The sequence below is a fragment of the Ambystoma mexicanum genome, chromosome 13, assembly GCF_040938575.1.
Source record: "Ambystoma mexicanum isolate Mex_15411 chromosome 13, UKY_AmexF1_1, whole genome shotgun sequence".
In the NCBI taxonomy this organism is placed as follows: Eukaryota; Metazoa; Chordata; class Amphibia; order Caudata; family Ambystomatidae; genus Ambystoma; species Ambystoma mexicanum.
In genome coordinates, this window is record NC_090938.1 from 314466661 (window position 1) to 314481720 (window position 15060).

The 15060-nt window shown below is 45.8% G+C and overlaps 1 protein-coding gene across 2 annotated transcripts in view; it reads right to left on the reverse strand.

Moving 5' to 3' along the window:
• EMC4 (ER membrane protein complex subunit 4) overlaps positions 1–15060 on the reverse strand; it is a 619623-nt gene that overhangs the window by 133054 nt on the left and 471509 nt on the right. For both annotated transcript variants that reach the window (XM_069633780.1, XM_069633779.1), the window contains exons 3-5: positions 4498–4612; positions 3203–3356; positions 2629–2789 (exon numbers count right to left, since the gene is read on the reverse strand). In XM_069633780.1, the coding sequence (XP_069489881.1) occupies positions 2629–2789; positions 3203–3356; positions 4498–4612 (430 nt within the window). The remainder of the gene's footprint in view (positions 1–2628; positions 2790–3202; positions 3357–4497; positions 4613–15060) is intronic.

The window sequence follows — 15060 nt, forward strand, 5'->3', positions numbered from 1 at the left end:
CTGCAGCCGAGGGTTCAGCCTGCAGTAGAAAAGCAAAATGGTAACAAAAATTAAACCACTGCCACCAGTCATTCAGAGTAGTGAGGGTAACGATAAAAAATGTTACATGGGAAAGTAGGATAAGGGGCTACTGAGTAACCCCCAGCACTCCACATAAGATGGTGTGTGCTGGACCTACAATGGGAAAAAGTCAATTTCACTTTGCATAAACGTCCTGCAAAAGCAGGACACCACTTCAAATGGTCTATTGGAGGGTCATCCGTAGAGAAAGTGGATTACTTTGTGTATTTGGGTTTTGTAATTTCTCCTAAGAGAACTAGCGCATGGTGGGGAACAAACTAAAGATTAAAGCTTTGGCCCCCCCAGGGAAGTAGCTTAAATAAGAAATTTGGACACTTCTCGATTATATCAGTACGAGAGCTTTACTGTGAAAAGGTGGTTCTGGTAATAACGGATGGGGTCGAGATGTTATTTTTTTGCTCTTAAAGGGCAATGGTGTAACCTTCAGTGAGCATTCCGGAGGAAAGTGTTAGGTTTGCCACATACTGTTCCTGCGCCTGTTCTAAGGTACGAACTGGGCCTAGTGTCTGGTTAAATGGAAACGTCTAAACTTCCTACGAAAGATTCACCTGGAGGAAAGTGAGTCGTTGAAGTGTGTGTTAGAGTCCAATTTCCCGGCACCAACTAATGAAATACTGAGTACGCGTGGGCGTGTAGCACGCAATTTAAGGTGTTGCAGATTCTGTAAATTGGAGAATTGCACAGAAACCCTTCAGCACCGCCTCTTACATGTTTGTGAATTGTCCAGGAGACGCCAGACTTGTTTTTTGCACCTTTTAAAGGATTATGAGGCAGTCGACCCAGGCTCGATTTGGCAACATATTTTAACAGACAAGTCTTTCAAATGGTCTCTGGCTGCCATACATTTTATTAAAGAGGTTTTAGTCCTCCAATAAGTTTATTATGTGGAGAGTCCTGCCTTAGATGCATAACATTGTCAAGCTAGGAGAAAGAAGTCTTTTAGCATCTTTATTGTTAATCTTTCTTTCTTTTGATTACTGTATATTTATATGTGGGTTTACGATTGAGTTTGTATGGAGGAGTTAAATTCAAAGGTTTCGCAAAGCATCCTTGAAGGACATCAACTAGATGCTGAAATGAAATGTGTTTTTACCTTTCTCTCTTTTATCCTTCTGTGTAGTAAGGCCTTTTTATGTGATCCATTCAATCTGTCAAAGCGTTAATTGTATGTTTAATTTTGCCTGTAGATTTCTTTTCCTTTTATGTGCTACTTTGTGTATATGGGAAAACGTCTGTGTGAACTAGAACACAAATAAATAAAAATAAAAAAGTTAAGTTAATTTCACTTAAGTCTTCTTGGGAACTGTAGTTCACACAAGAAAAAGGTAATTAAACCTTCTGAGAAATCCAAGGGATTTGTCAGTGACACTGAACTGAAGGTGCTGTGTATCACCATACAAAAAGTAGATGCCTATGGTGTTTGTCAGACTCCAAAAACAGTGAACAAACAACAATCCAAATCAGGTAAAAACACATGAGTGAGAAAAGAGTCTCACTCCAGGGTTAAAATGAAAAAGTCCTAATTCCAGAAAAAGAGCTTGGAGTCTATAAGATTGAAGGGAATTAGCACAGAAATGAAAATTCTCCCCAACAGCCTGACAGGAGTTACAATCAGAGGTACGGTGACTGATACCAAGGCACCACAGACATATGCAATGGGGGTCGGTGATCGACATCTTCGATCCACAGTCTTGGTAGTTGAATGAGCTGACGGGGGCGGGGGGAGGGCTGGGTGGGAGAAGACATTTTCGTAGATCGAAAATAACTATCGAAGTTCACAGAAGAACCAAAGCGCGCTGTATTTCTTCCAAGCGTTAGCCCAGAAAAACAGAACTGAAGCCAACGGGTGCTGCGTGCGCTACTTGTACTGATGATGACGTTGACAGTCGAACGTATGCCCACGAGGGACATCGACTAGAGGAGACGGCACACAGCACCTCCTATCGAAAAAAAATTCTGAAGCAGCTGAAACTGGAAGGATGATTATCATAAGATGAGGAATACGTGGGAGGACACAATCCATTTGAAATACTAGTTTGGGAAATCTGCCTTAGAGAACTATCAAGGACTGCCTCCGTATTGTTTGAAGCAATTCTCTTGAGGCATTAATGTACCAAAGAAGAAACATGTATTTCAAAAAGAAAAAGATCAAAATTGAGTAATCTGATGGGCTAGAAAGAAAAGGCCCCCAAATAAAATAATCTGAAAAAAATAGGTAGCAGTTGTGCAGGAAACAATCGAGCTGTTCAAACTGAGAAGGTGAAGTAGAGAGATCAGATGTACAAGTGGATCGGTACTTAAGCGGGATGAGGAATGCAGGAGGGCAAAACCAAGTTGGATACAACCTTCCATTTTCTTCTGCGTTACAAGAAATGCTGGCATCTATGCCAAGCATAGGCATTTTCAGGAGTCTGAAGCAAGGGGAAACGGCATACAAGTGGACTAACTGTGCCTTAGGAATGCAGATCAGGTATATGTCAGTTGACCATCCTTGCTCTGTGAAGATTAGGTTGGTGGGGTGTGGTATGGTCAAGAGGACACACTTACCTCAGGAGGCTCGATGAAGGCCAGCCAGTCAGAGGCATGTGTGGGCAGCAGACCCATAGACTGACATTTGTACACGGCCAATGCCAACCCCAGAAGGTTACCAATAAGATAGACTAGGCCCTGCAGGAACTTCTGGTTTGAGCTCTCCAGCATCTTGAAGGCTGTTAAGAGAAGAACAGAATTCAGAGATTATGCAATTGCCAACACTGAACAATACACGTTGAAATGGAGATCAGGTTGCAGAAGTTGTGTGGTTGCTTGTGATCACAGTGCAGGGAGAGGGCAAGTACAGAAACATGGGGCCACTGAAGAGGAGAACTAGTGAGCACCCACAATGAGTTCAGATACAGAAATAGCATGGGTTGGTGAAAGGTGGTGGTCAGGAATGGATATCATTGCAAGAGTTTTGTTGCAGTAAAAATATAAGAGAGGGTGTGGCAGGAAAGAATGGTTGATGAAGTGACTACTTTTTTTAAAATGGTGTCCCTCAGTTTTGAAGTAGCCAGGAGTATCGCGATCAGAACTGAGAGAGCCTCGGACTAGCTGAGCCATTTCCAGCAGCAGGAACACTCACTTGCAGACACAGCCATCAGTGCCTGTATCGGCCTCCAGGCCATCATGCAAACCATCATGATGGGGAAGATGGAGATGGTATTACCAGCCATGTACATGATGAAGAGGTTCATGGGGATCTGCTTCAGAGGTCCTAAGGCTATGTCCCAGCAGCGCTAAAAAGGAAACGAGAAAGGCAAACTTTCATTAACTTTACTCTGAAAGGACCCTATGTTATTCTCACCAGATGGAAGAGCCACATCACGTCCTTCTCCGACTAGCCACAGGGCCTGCACTCGATCCATCAAAACTGTAACTAGGATAGAATAGTCTTCCCTTTTCTGGCGAGTCAAATTGAAGCTGCCACGCCAACACCATTGTTCTACAACCTTTCTTAATTTGTCACCACCACCTTCCTCCACCAGGTTTAAGCCTCACCCATTGCTGCTCTTTTGTAAAGTATCCAACACTGGCATCCAACATTGGTACTGCTACAGCCAGTTTAGCATCTGTGGTAATGTGCTTCAGTTTAAAACAGGTTCATTCCCATCTTAAACATACTCAATATTTACCGAAACTATTCAGCCAAAGCAATATGTTATGTTGGTTTCATCAAATCTCTGGACAAAAAGCAGTCCGAATCCTAGGTGCACTTCTTTGGAGAAACAGGTAAGCTTGTTACCAGTTTGCAAGTAAAGGTTTTAAAAATGTTTTACTTATCATGCAGATGATGGGAACTGCTTTTATATTGACTGCAAATAGTCAAATCCGTGCCACTGTGCATATACTGCTAAGAAACTGTGCCCTTGCACTTCACTTTCTCAGGAGCTAAAGGAAACATCTCTCTAAGGGTACACATGCTAACCTGCCAGAGGTACAGAAGTGTCGTGGTATTCCTGAAGCACATACTCTTCAGGGAGAGGACTGAAGCAGCTACATAATCTCCCTTTCACATCTTCCCCAATAAGCCTCTGCCTGTAGTCGAGCATGGATTGGTCTTAAAATCTACCTGGGATTCGTTCCTCAATATGGTTATATATCAGGACAAATTCCAATATACAGAATTACTCAGTCAAACAGCAGTTAAGGGATCTGCTAGATTAACCAAGAGACAATACAGTTTGCAATGTAGGCTACATAAACATGAAGCCAACACCCAGTAATATGACCAGGTTGCAGGGCACAACTGTAGCAACCCACTACTACCTGTAACAATATATATATTTCTTGGCTTCCACTAACCAAATTTGCACTTATCAACATGATTTTTTTATCACACACCTTAACTTGAATCTGTTCAAACTGTTCAAATCGTACCTTTTCCACTAGGTTGCGATCAGTCTCCTGCACACTGGTGTCTGGAACCTGCTTATCAGAGTACCCGACAGGATAAATTGTGTCTCCTTGGCTGCTGCCTCTTTCACTCCGTCCCCTGTAATGGACACAAAGTGCATACCTAAGTAATGTCAGAAATCTTCCATGTACACACATTTTTCAATAACAATCCCTGCGTAGGGCTAGGTACAAATTCATGTGGCCTGGAACCCATGCACCCCTAGACAGCTATACAAAATTCACAAAGAAGCCCATTTCTGCACACTGAGTTTTAATGGATATTTAGTCATGGGTGAAAAATGTGTTTGAAGAGAGGACATGCACTTTCGACATGTGCTAGGAATAAAGTCCACCTTTTACCACATGTGGTAGCCCTATGTACTTGTTGCTGGCTGGCATCTGGTTTTTGGCTGGTTTTTCTCCCAGCCAGGTTTAATCTGAAGCCTGACAAAGTGTGCCTGTGTTTTTCTATGCCTTACAAGTCCTTATGACTCATAAGGCAGGGTTACCCCAAAGGTGTATCTTAGTAGCCTGGAGAGAGTACCCTCTCTGTTACTGGAGTTTTTCACTGGATATGTATAGCTGGGGATGTGGTCAAGTGGGGAATGAGAAGGCGAGTAGACTCTTCAGATAGCAGAATTTCTAGTTCTATGTAACAAGAACACCCCATTAAATTCAAAGTCATAACATGAGCCCCCAAACTGCACCCCTCAAGGGGAAATACATTGGTGCTGTTAAGATCATGGCATCATCTTCGAACATGCAGAAGGCATCTGTGCAGGAGCAACCAAGATTTGGTAGTTCAAAGACAATGTCAGCGACTTGCCATCCCCAAATGGTCAGAAGGTCAACATGGGATATACAAGAAGGACAACTTATTAAGTATTGGATAAAGTAGTCAATGAGGTGCATTTGTCTCATTCTCCTTTGTGGCAAGATGTGGAGGCAGTCAAGAAACTAGCATGATTCATAGGGTAAAAAACATGGGTACTTCGAACGGGGGAAATCGAGAAGCTGATAAGTAGATCCTAGGAATGGGTATGGCAGGATAATATCATCTTAGGAAGACATTCTGTACATATAGTTAACAGTAAAGTTTTCAACACAAGCTCGCTGGTAACTCTGCTGAGGGATCGACAGTTACTGGCCTTTATGGAGGGTGGGGGGGAGGGGGGTAACACCTGACAAGAAAGGGAAGCCAAACCTCTCAAAAGGTAGATAATGTCAGCAGAGCAACAATGTAGACATAACAGACTGACACAAAGATACAATTAGTGCGCACATACCTCTAGAAAATATAATGCACATGTATACTGAAAATTATGAAGAATTATGTTCATCGTGATTCAAGTTCTTAGCCCTTGCTCTCCCCTCCTTCACACATGGCTGTGACAGTATGCATCCTCGCAGGCAGGTCAGAAAAAGCTTGCAAAAAAAGATAGCAGCCACTTTAAGAACTTGTAAATGTTTGGAACCCTTTTATGCCCAAGCATCTCAACATGCACAGGCCGCACCCCCACCTCTAAGCATATGTCACCAAACACCAGACCCAGTTCTGTTATGTTTGTTCGCCATGTCTATTGGCGGTTGTGGCGAAGTATATACTTTACTGGGGATGGCTGGGTGGATGCTGTTTAGGAAGGAAAGCAAGTATCAAGAACCTGAATCACCATGAAAGCAATCTTTCATTTCTCGGTTGTCCTGCTCTCCCTCCTTCTCAAATTGTTTGGTCCAGACTAAAAGCCCTTAGGTTGTGAAGGGTGGTGGAAACTGCATATACTACAGAACTCAAACAAAACAGGTTACGAAGCACCTTGTAACGGACTTGTGGGTGGGGGTACTTACGGGTTGAGATGCTTCATTAAGAATAGCATTTGTTTATTTTGTCCTTAAAGTATTTTGATGTAGTGAATTGATGCATTTACAGTTATCTCTTACTAATTGCTGAAATGATATGTTTTGCACATTATGCCACATATTTTGCAATTCTTTTTTTGCGTGTATGCCCACCTATCGTGTGTTTGGAGGTGTGCCTATGGTGCGTGAGGTGAGCATTGCAGTGTGTAGAACTGGGGTCATTAATTGTTGTGGCGTTCTACATTGGTGCAGGTGGTGGGGACTGGTGTCCTCAGTCGTGGTGTGGTGTCCTGCGTTCGCGCAGTTGGCTGAACCTGGGGTCCTGGGTGAGTGAGTGTGTGTGTGTGTGTGTGTGTGTGTGTGTGTGTGTGTGTGCTGCGTGGTGCAGTAGGCTGGACCAGTGGTCTGTGGTGTGTGTGCTGCGTTGGTGGTGCAGTGGGCTGGACCAGGGGTCCACGGTGTGTTGGTGTGTGCCGGTTTGAGGTGTTATGTTCCGCAATCCTTGTGGGTTGGGTTCTCGGTTGTTCAAGGTTCTTGTGGTGTTGGGGTACCTTTTTGGGGTGCTGTGGTGAACTGTCTACATTGTTGTGCTTGTTGTTGCTCTGTTGATCTGTGTGGTTCGTGCCCGGGGGTGGAAGCCCTGGTGTCGTAGGGGGGCAGACTAGGACGTAAGGATGTTTGTGCACTGAGGGTTAGGAGTGTTAGCTAGTTTATCTGTGTGGACGCTGGGTCGCGGCAGGACCTAGGTTCCAAGGGGCAGCTTGGAACAGGTGGAGGTGCTTAGTTTTTTATTTTTGCTTCTCGAAGGTTGTCCAGTTCTGTTCATGGGAGGAGTTAGCCCGACTCCTCACCGACAAAAGTTCTGCGCTGCCGGAGAAGTCCATGCGGGTGTCCGCATCCTCCTTCTCTATGATTACAGAGATCCACGTTGCTGCCATCCTCACAAGGATATCGTGCCTTCGCGAGCACAGAAGGGAAGAAAACACTTACTGTGTTGCGCCACACCAACACAATGCAAATCCTCCTCGCGTTCCAGCTGTCCATGCTGGAACGCACGCCCATAACATAACGTCACCACAACCAGCCATAACTTCCTCGGTACGGCCTCCACATCGTTACACTTCCGGGACAACGCTGCCAGACACATTTCCTGGACGCGTCTGTGACACGCAGCGTGTTCCAATAGTTTTCTGCGTTCCAGCCACACAGGCTGGAACGCAACATGACGACCCGAAAACGTCATCACATCAATACCAGCTCCAACGAGAGCAGACCCATGGCACTCCGTCCTGCGTACAACAGGGTGACTGGACTGCCAGGCTCCCAGTCACGCCAGCTGGTAGCCCGGCAACTCTCCCCACCGGATACCAAAGGGAGAGCTTTCAATGCAGCGTGCGTCCGCGCTGACAAAAATGCACTCCTCCAATCACGCCACGCCGAAGGACCACCGTCTGGATGGCCCCTAGCTCCGTTTCCAGTGGCACCAGCTGGCAGTCGCGCAACTCTCCCCACAGGACACCAAGGTGAGATGGCGTGCATCAGCGCCGGCAGCGCCTCGCCGCCACACTCACGCCACGTCGAGAGATCTCCTAGATCCGCTCTCGAATGGCACTCTCAACTGGCCACCAACGCAGCCCAGCGAGCTGGTACTTCACAGGTGGAGCATAGAGGACACTCCTCAGAGCCACGCACACCGACCTGTGTGCCGACTTGCACCTGCACACCGTCAAGTGTGCCGAACAGCTGCCCACAACACCCCCCAGCACCACCCGGTCACTGGGTAAGGCAGCTCCTGGGGCAGCAGCGCAAACCAGCGCTGCACCCTGACCTGAGTGCCGACTGGACTCCTCAAGACAGCACCGCCCGGCCTGCTGACCGGGATACACAGGCCAGTCACACAACTCACTTGCTGAACTTCTTCACGGGACATGGACCAACTAGAGGGCAAGGTTTCCTGGTTCTGGGCTGTCCCCTCCACAACAGCATCCCATCCTCGTCGCCGGTGTAATATCTTGGTGGCTGAAGAACACCCGGACCAGCAGGTAAGATATTAACTAGGTTTATTGTAGTTCAATAGCCAGGATAAACATTGGCATGTCCTTTCCAAGCCAGCATACCTCCAACTGCCAAGCATAGAATCTAGCTTCAGATAACAAACCAACACTCCACTCACACTGACCTCACCACATTCCATGCACGGTGATGTCATCACCTCATCCAAGATACATTACAACACACCTCTTGGCCAAAAGAAGCATCTTTTCTTGAAGATATAGCCAAAGAATAGTGCTTGCATAAAACAAGAGAAGTAGCCCAAATGGCAGCCCTACAGATTTTTTAAATAGGACATGCAAAAAAAGGCCACTTAGGCTGCCTCATCTCTTGTAGAATGAGCCCAAAGTCTCTGCAGAGCCCTGAGTCCTTGCAAGTAATAACAATTTGATATTTATATAGTGTTTTGATCCAAAGGACTTCACATAAAACATTTACATACCTTAGCCTATGCAAGACACGACCCACCTAGATATGGAGGATTTCGCTGTTTTATTACCATGTGAAAGACCACAATAAAGAATAGAACAGATTTCCTTAACGGTCTAGTTTGCGCTATGTAAAACTTCAGAGCCCAAGTGACATCCAAATTGTGTAAGGCCTATTCTGCTAGAGAGGAATGTGGTCTGGGATAAAATTGGAAGGAAAAGCTCTGCATTCAAGTGAAATTCAGAGACTACTGTGACGAATCCGAGGATTTAGACCCTTTCCATGTGAGCCCACTAAGTGATACCCTTCCTTGGGGTAGAGGCAAACTGGGAGCGAATCCACCTTCCACCACCTCTTGGCGTCAAGGACTTGCGCTCCTGTGAGGAACTCCCTGCATCATTCACCTACAACCCACCACTAAGAGCTCCTACCAGAAGAAAACATGAGGAAAAGGGGAAGGTTTGTTATTGTGGTGTAGAAACATTAAACCAACATGGGAAACAATACAATACTGAGAAGGAGATCATGCAAGTAATACAGAGTACTCCGGAAACAGCGGAGAAGGACTTTGATGTTCCGCTGCAGAAGAGACAGCAACATGTCATAAATCAAGGAGTCGTCCTGTTTGAAGCAAGAGAAGCCTGGGTTTTTTTTCAAATCAGCTGCGCGAGCTGAGCTGAGAGGGATTGGGATGCACAGCTTCCAAACTTGTAAGCAAGCTGGGATGCAAAGCCGACAAGAGAAATCTGAAGAGAAGCGGAGGGAAGGAAGCCTCAGGCTAGCAACCGAAGCCTAGGTGGTGGCGTGACCGTGAGGCAGACTGTTGTGTCCAACAACAACGCAGAGAGCACAGACGACAGACCCGTTCACAGCACGCAGCAGGTATAGCCAGAGAAACCGAGAACCAAGAAGCCGACCTGACGAGCGGAGGAAAGGATCCCATAATGACGGCAGGCCTGATGGCGCTAACCCCAAGAGAAAGAGGTAATGGGGAAGGCGCGAGACCCGGGAGGGATAGCAAACATAATGGAGGACCAAGATTACCAAAGGAGAGTGGGAAGTTATATGAAAGCACTTATACTCGTCACAGTCAAGACGGAATAACAGAGAAAGCAGAGAATCATTATTTGAACCCTGAGACTTGTAATAATAATAAGAGAACAGAAGAGAACAAAGCGAATCATTACTGGTACATTCATACTCATCCCAGCAAGACCAAAAAGGTGGAGCAAAGTGAGAATTATTATTGAAACATTCACAGTCATCTCAATAAGCATTAAGAAGTGCAGAGAAGTGAGAATCATTACTGGAACACTAATTCTCGTACCAGTATCTATCAAGTGATGGAGGAAAGTGAAAATCCTTTTGAGAAAGTTTTTATCTGGCCCACCCAGTGAAAAGATTGGACATTGTATAGAGAAAAAGAGGCAAGTGTGAAACAAGGCGAGTAAGAATAACAACCTCAGAAGAGGTGAAATTAAGGTGTCAAGGCACGATAGAGGAATTGAAGAGCCCCATTTCAGAACTGTACAAACTGATTAAAGTAGTTGCCAAGAACTACCTACGAATGAGTCACTTTCAGCTGAAAAGCAAACCGTAGGAGAAGGGAGTACTTCTCCTGTGCCTTAGTTTGCTTGGATAGTGGTAGGGACGGAATATGTTAGTTTTGGACATAGGAACGATTCTCCTTTTGGACTCACCGATGACTGACGAGCACCCTAGTTAGTTTGTGTTAGGTAGGGAAAACACACAGTTTAGGGAAATTCAGGAGTTGGCACCTTTTCATTCGATAAATAAAGTTTAAAATGGAAGACCAGTTGCTGTCCTTCGTCAAGAAAGAATAAACTGTACAAAGAACAACCTTCTATCTATGAAAAATTAGATGAAGATCCTTTGATGTAAGAGCCAATATGCTCCTTGATGGAAATACGATTCTATGTCAAGAGGCGAGCACTATGCTTCTCTTCCTTTATTCGAAAAAGCTAAAGAACAAGATTAAGCCAAGCAAACCTTTTCAAATCATCGTTTAAACCTGCCTGACTTCTGAAATGTTCAAATAACCATAATCTTCCTGAACAAAAACATCAAACTCTGATGAGAAAACAAACTAAACTGAATTTCCCAACAGTTTCTGCTACTCCTCACTGTAGTCACTGCAACACATGACCCAATAACTAATCCGAACAGGTTTAGGCCTTAAGAGCCTGGAGCCCTCTTCCTGCCTCTTTCTTTGCTGCACGCAGTTTAATAAGTACGCTTTATGTGGGATACATTACTCACCGTAATCCTATTTCTGATGCATGTATCTGCTTAGATTCACATGCTATGCCTTCGTCGACATCGAGTGGCAACTGCAGAGTATTACATTTGTTGTTTTCGAAACTCGAAAAGGGATGTCGACAGGGCGTGCTAGTAATACTATCCCTAATGTGACATCCACTGTACCCATGGTCCTTCACGTGTCAAGGTCCCACAGAATGATTTTTTCCGCCACAAATTGCATATAGTTACTGTTTACCTGTCTGAGGAATGTACTCTTTTATAAGAGTGAAGTGCCTGGCTTGGCAGCTGCTTGTCTCAGTGTGTGCGAATCCTCCGCACACTCTTCCCTCAAGCGACCATGCCTCACGGGCGAGCCTGTGCCAAGCCCATAAGGCGGGCCAGACACAGCCTGCGCACTCCATGGGATCTGAGCTTCCCCACAGACTACATCAAGGATTCATCAGGCCAGAGCTCCGACACACCGGAGCGCCTGCCGCTCAGGGCACGCTCCTGCAGCCAGCAAGCTTGCGTCTGACATTTAGCAAGTGGCTGCGAGGGCGGTATCCAAAAACGCTGGAGGCCCAAATGGAGGCCGCTCTGATGGGAGCGGGCAGGGGAAAGCCTCTTCCGGTCCGATGCCCAGTAGGGTGTGCAGACTATAGCGAGCCAGCACTCTCGTTGGCCGTGCACACGTTCTTGGGTCCTTTTCATGGTTTCTAGATCTTCCTCATCCGTTGCAGTGAAGGTCTTCCTCTTCTCCGTATGACGTGAAAAGGACGCAATCTGGCACGCGGGGCGAGAGGTGCTGTCCGGGTCAGATAGTACATAATATGATATGATCCGATAGGTTATGTATAACACGCTTAATACCCATACGTTTCTAAGAGTGGACCTGGGGATCGAACCTGTGTTGCTCAGAGTCGTCTTGCTTCCAAGGCGAGCACGTTGCCGCTGAGTTATCTTCACTGGCATTATAAAAAAATATTTAGAAAAAAAAGAAATGAACAAAAACCCGACAAGAGTTAAGCTCATCACTTGTTTAAGCACTGGGGCAGAGAATATCATGGCACAGAGGGAACCTCTGTTAGACCAGGATTGGTCAGATGATGAGGAAGCCTGCCCAGAGAAGGATCTGGTTTTGGCAGCCAGTTTCAAAAGAGCCTTGGGCTCCTTCAGTGGAGAACATTATCAAGAAGGCAGTGGCAGACATGTTAGTGCCGATCCAAACACACCTAGATGATACAGAAGTGCACCTGAGAGGCAATCCCCAGTGAGAGTGGCGGTGGCAGGCTTAAGTGAACAGATGGGGGACGGAGGGGTGTACTACGGCTCGCAAGAGGAAAGGCTACCTGCTGAGCACTTCTTTCCCACACCCGAGCCAATCAGAACCACCCGCACCAGCCCTTTGACGCCTTCAAGGCTTAAGGAGACATTTCTGGAAAGGAAGGGAGATCCTTTCGGCAATGGACCTCTAGACCAGGGGTGGTCCAAAAGGGTGTCAGATCGTCTAGCCCGGAGGAAGCTTATCAGGGCACAGATCAAGATATCTCGCGCCAGAGACGGGTGATGAGGAGGAGGCAGAGGACAGGAGTCCGCAGATAGTGACCTCAAAGGCCCCGAAGGATACCAGCCAAGGCGAGAGGCAATGTACTAGTGCATCGCGGCTGGGGGTGAAGGATCCAATCAGGTGCTCATCCCTGAAGAGCTTATCCACCCCAGATCCTTAGACTGGTCTCCGTCCCCAAGTGCAGCAGAGTACGTCAAGACCAGACTCACAAAAGCACTGGATAAAGAAGAGCCAGGTTCAAGGGGGAGTGCCCAAGGCCAGAGATTGAGGGGAAGGTGGCATTGATACCAGAATGATTACCTTTTTATGTAAGAACATCAAGCATCCCAAAAAAGGGATAGATGGGGCTTGGAAGTCGTGCCAGGATAAGCTACTGGACGAGTCTGGCCCGCCGGGAAAAATACTGGACTTGTCCGAGGAAGCGATTGAGACAGTGTAAAGACTGGAGGTGGGTATCTGTACTTCTGTCCTCCATCTGTTTGGGACAAAGGCACAGCGCACCCCAGCCAAGGTTCTCTATATGGTAGCTTGAACGAGCAACCAAGGCTTAAACACTCAGGTGGTGATGCAGGCAGGTACTTCAGTACAGTGAGTCCCCAAGCTCCCACAAAGGAATGTTCAGACATTAGGTTAGGTGATCACAAGGCCTTTGGGCAGCCATTTCCACATTGGCGAGTGACCCGATAGTGTTCAGAGCTCCTGCTCTGGGTTCGCAAACTCAACATTAAATTAACTTTATTTTGTGAACCTTTAGCTGCTTCGCTGCGTTTGCCTGCAGCCCTCATCCTCCATAGCCCCCTCCTACTTCCTGACCTGTTCCCGCCCCGTACCGTGATTAGGCCTGGTGCTTAGTGCTGAGGACTCCAAGGGTGTAATCATCCAGCAAAGACTCCACTCTGCCTTCATGCAGCCACTTCTACCTTGGCGAGTGACCCGATAGTGTTCAAAGCTCCTGCTCTGGGTTTGCAAACTCGACATTAAATTAACTTTATTTTGCTAACCTTTAGCCGCTTCGCGGCGTGTGCATGCAGCCCTCATCCTCAATAGCCCATTCCTGCTTCCTGATCCGTTCCCGCCTCCCAACACGCCCCTGTACCACAAACGGCTTACTGACCCAATTAAGAGCTTTCACTCAGGGCAGCCCTTCTGCCCGTGCAGCCCCTGAGGCAAAGGGCAGCTCCTGCAGAAGCAGCTTCAGATTGCGTTAGTCCATGCTAGCCAGTGAGGCCTGTAGCCGTCAACCAGCAGCTACCGACAAGGTAATGGAGGTTCCGGGAAGGGGGTGCAGACATCACGGTTCCCCGCTAAACTGACCAACCCAATCTTATACTATCTTCTTCCCTATTAGTTGGTTGTCTGATGTGTCCAGCGCACAGTATGTATAGTAATCTTATCTGGCATGTAGCCAAATTGTGTTAGCAATATCTTGCATTTAATCTGATTGCTTTGGTAAAACATGTTATTTTTTTCACAACCACATTTTATTGTGTTTAAACACAACATCGACAACATTGCAATATTCAGCGATAGTGCCAATACAGTAATGTAGTTTGCGCCAGGGTAAAACATATGTTTTAAGTATTACTGCATTTACTGTTGTGCCCCCTTTTTAGGCCATTCTCCCTCTATCTAGGCGTCCCAAATCTTGGTGTTACTAGATTCAAAATAGCCACACTGCAGTCAGCCATATCTGGCATCTAGGCCAACTGTGTTTGGTAGCTATGCCTGGCATTGCTTCTATGCCCTCAATCTGAGCTTCTCTCCCGCCCTGCCAGGCCTCCCAAATCTAGGTGCTACCACATTCTCTGCTGCATCCTCAGTCGGTGACTCCCTCCCGGGATTCCAAAGCTAGGTATCAACACTTTTACATTTTATTATTATTCTTTGTTTAGTTTCATACAGAACTTTACAAAACTCTTCATAAGAACATTCACAATACATTTCAAGCACAACATTTAAAACATCTGCAATCAAAATTACAACAATCCAAAATCTTAAAATATTAACATGTTAAAATATTAAGTTACTTCCAATTATTTAAATACATTTAATTACTATTTTACTAATGTTCACTTTCAGCAATACAATATCTATATTAATTCCATTATGCTAACAGTGTACAGTGTATCTATACATCTAATCTCACAATCTTAAAAATCCCAAAGTATCGTAAAAGTGGTCAATGCCATCTATTTTATTAGAATCTGTGATACTTTACTAAACAATCTCAGAGGTGTAGTTCGAACTTCTATTTAATTCTACTTCATTATGATACAAGTGCATTACCTCTGGTAACAAGTTCAAGCCTCTTTCTGGCCATTTCCCAAACCTGGGAAAGGGCAATATGTACCTTTTGGTTCTCAGTATTCAAGCAATAT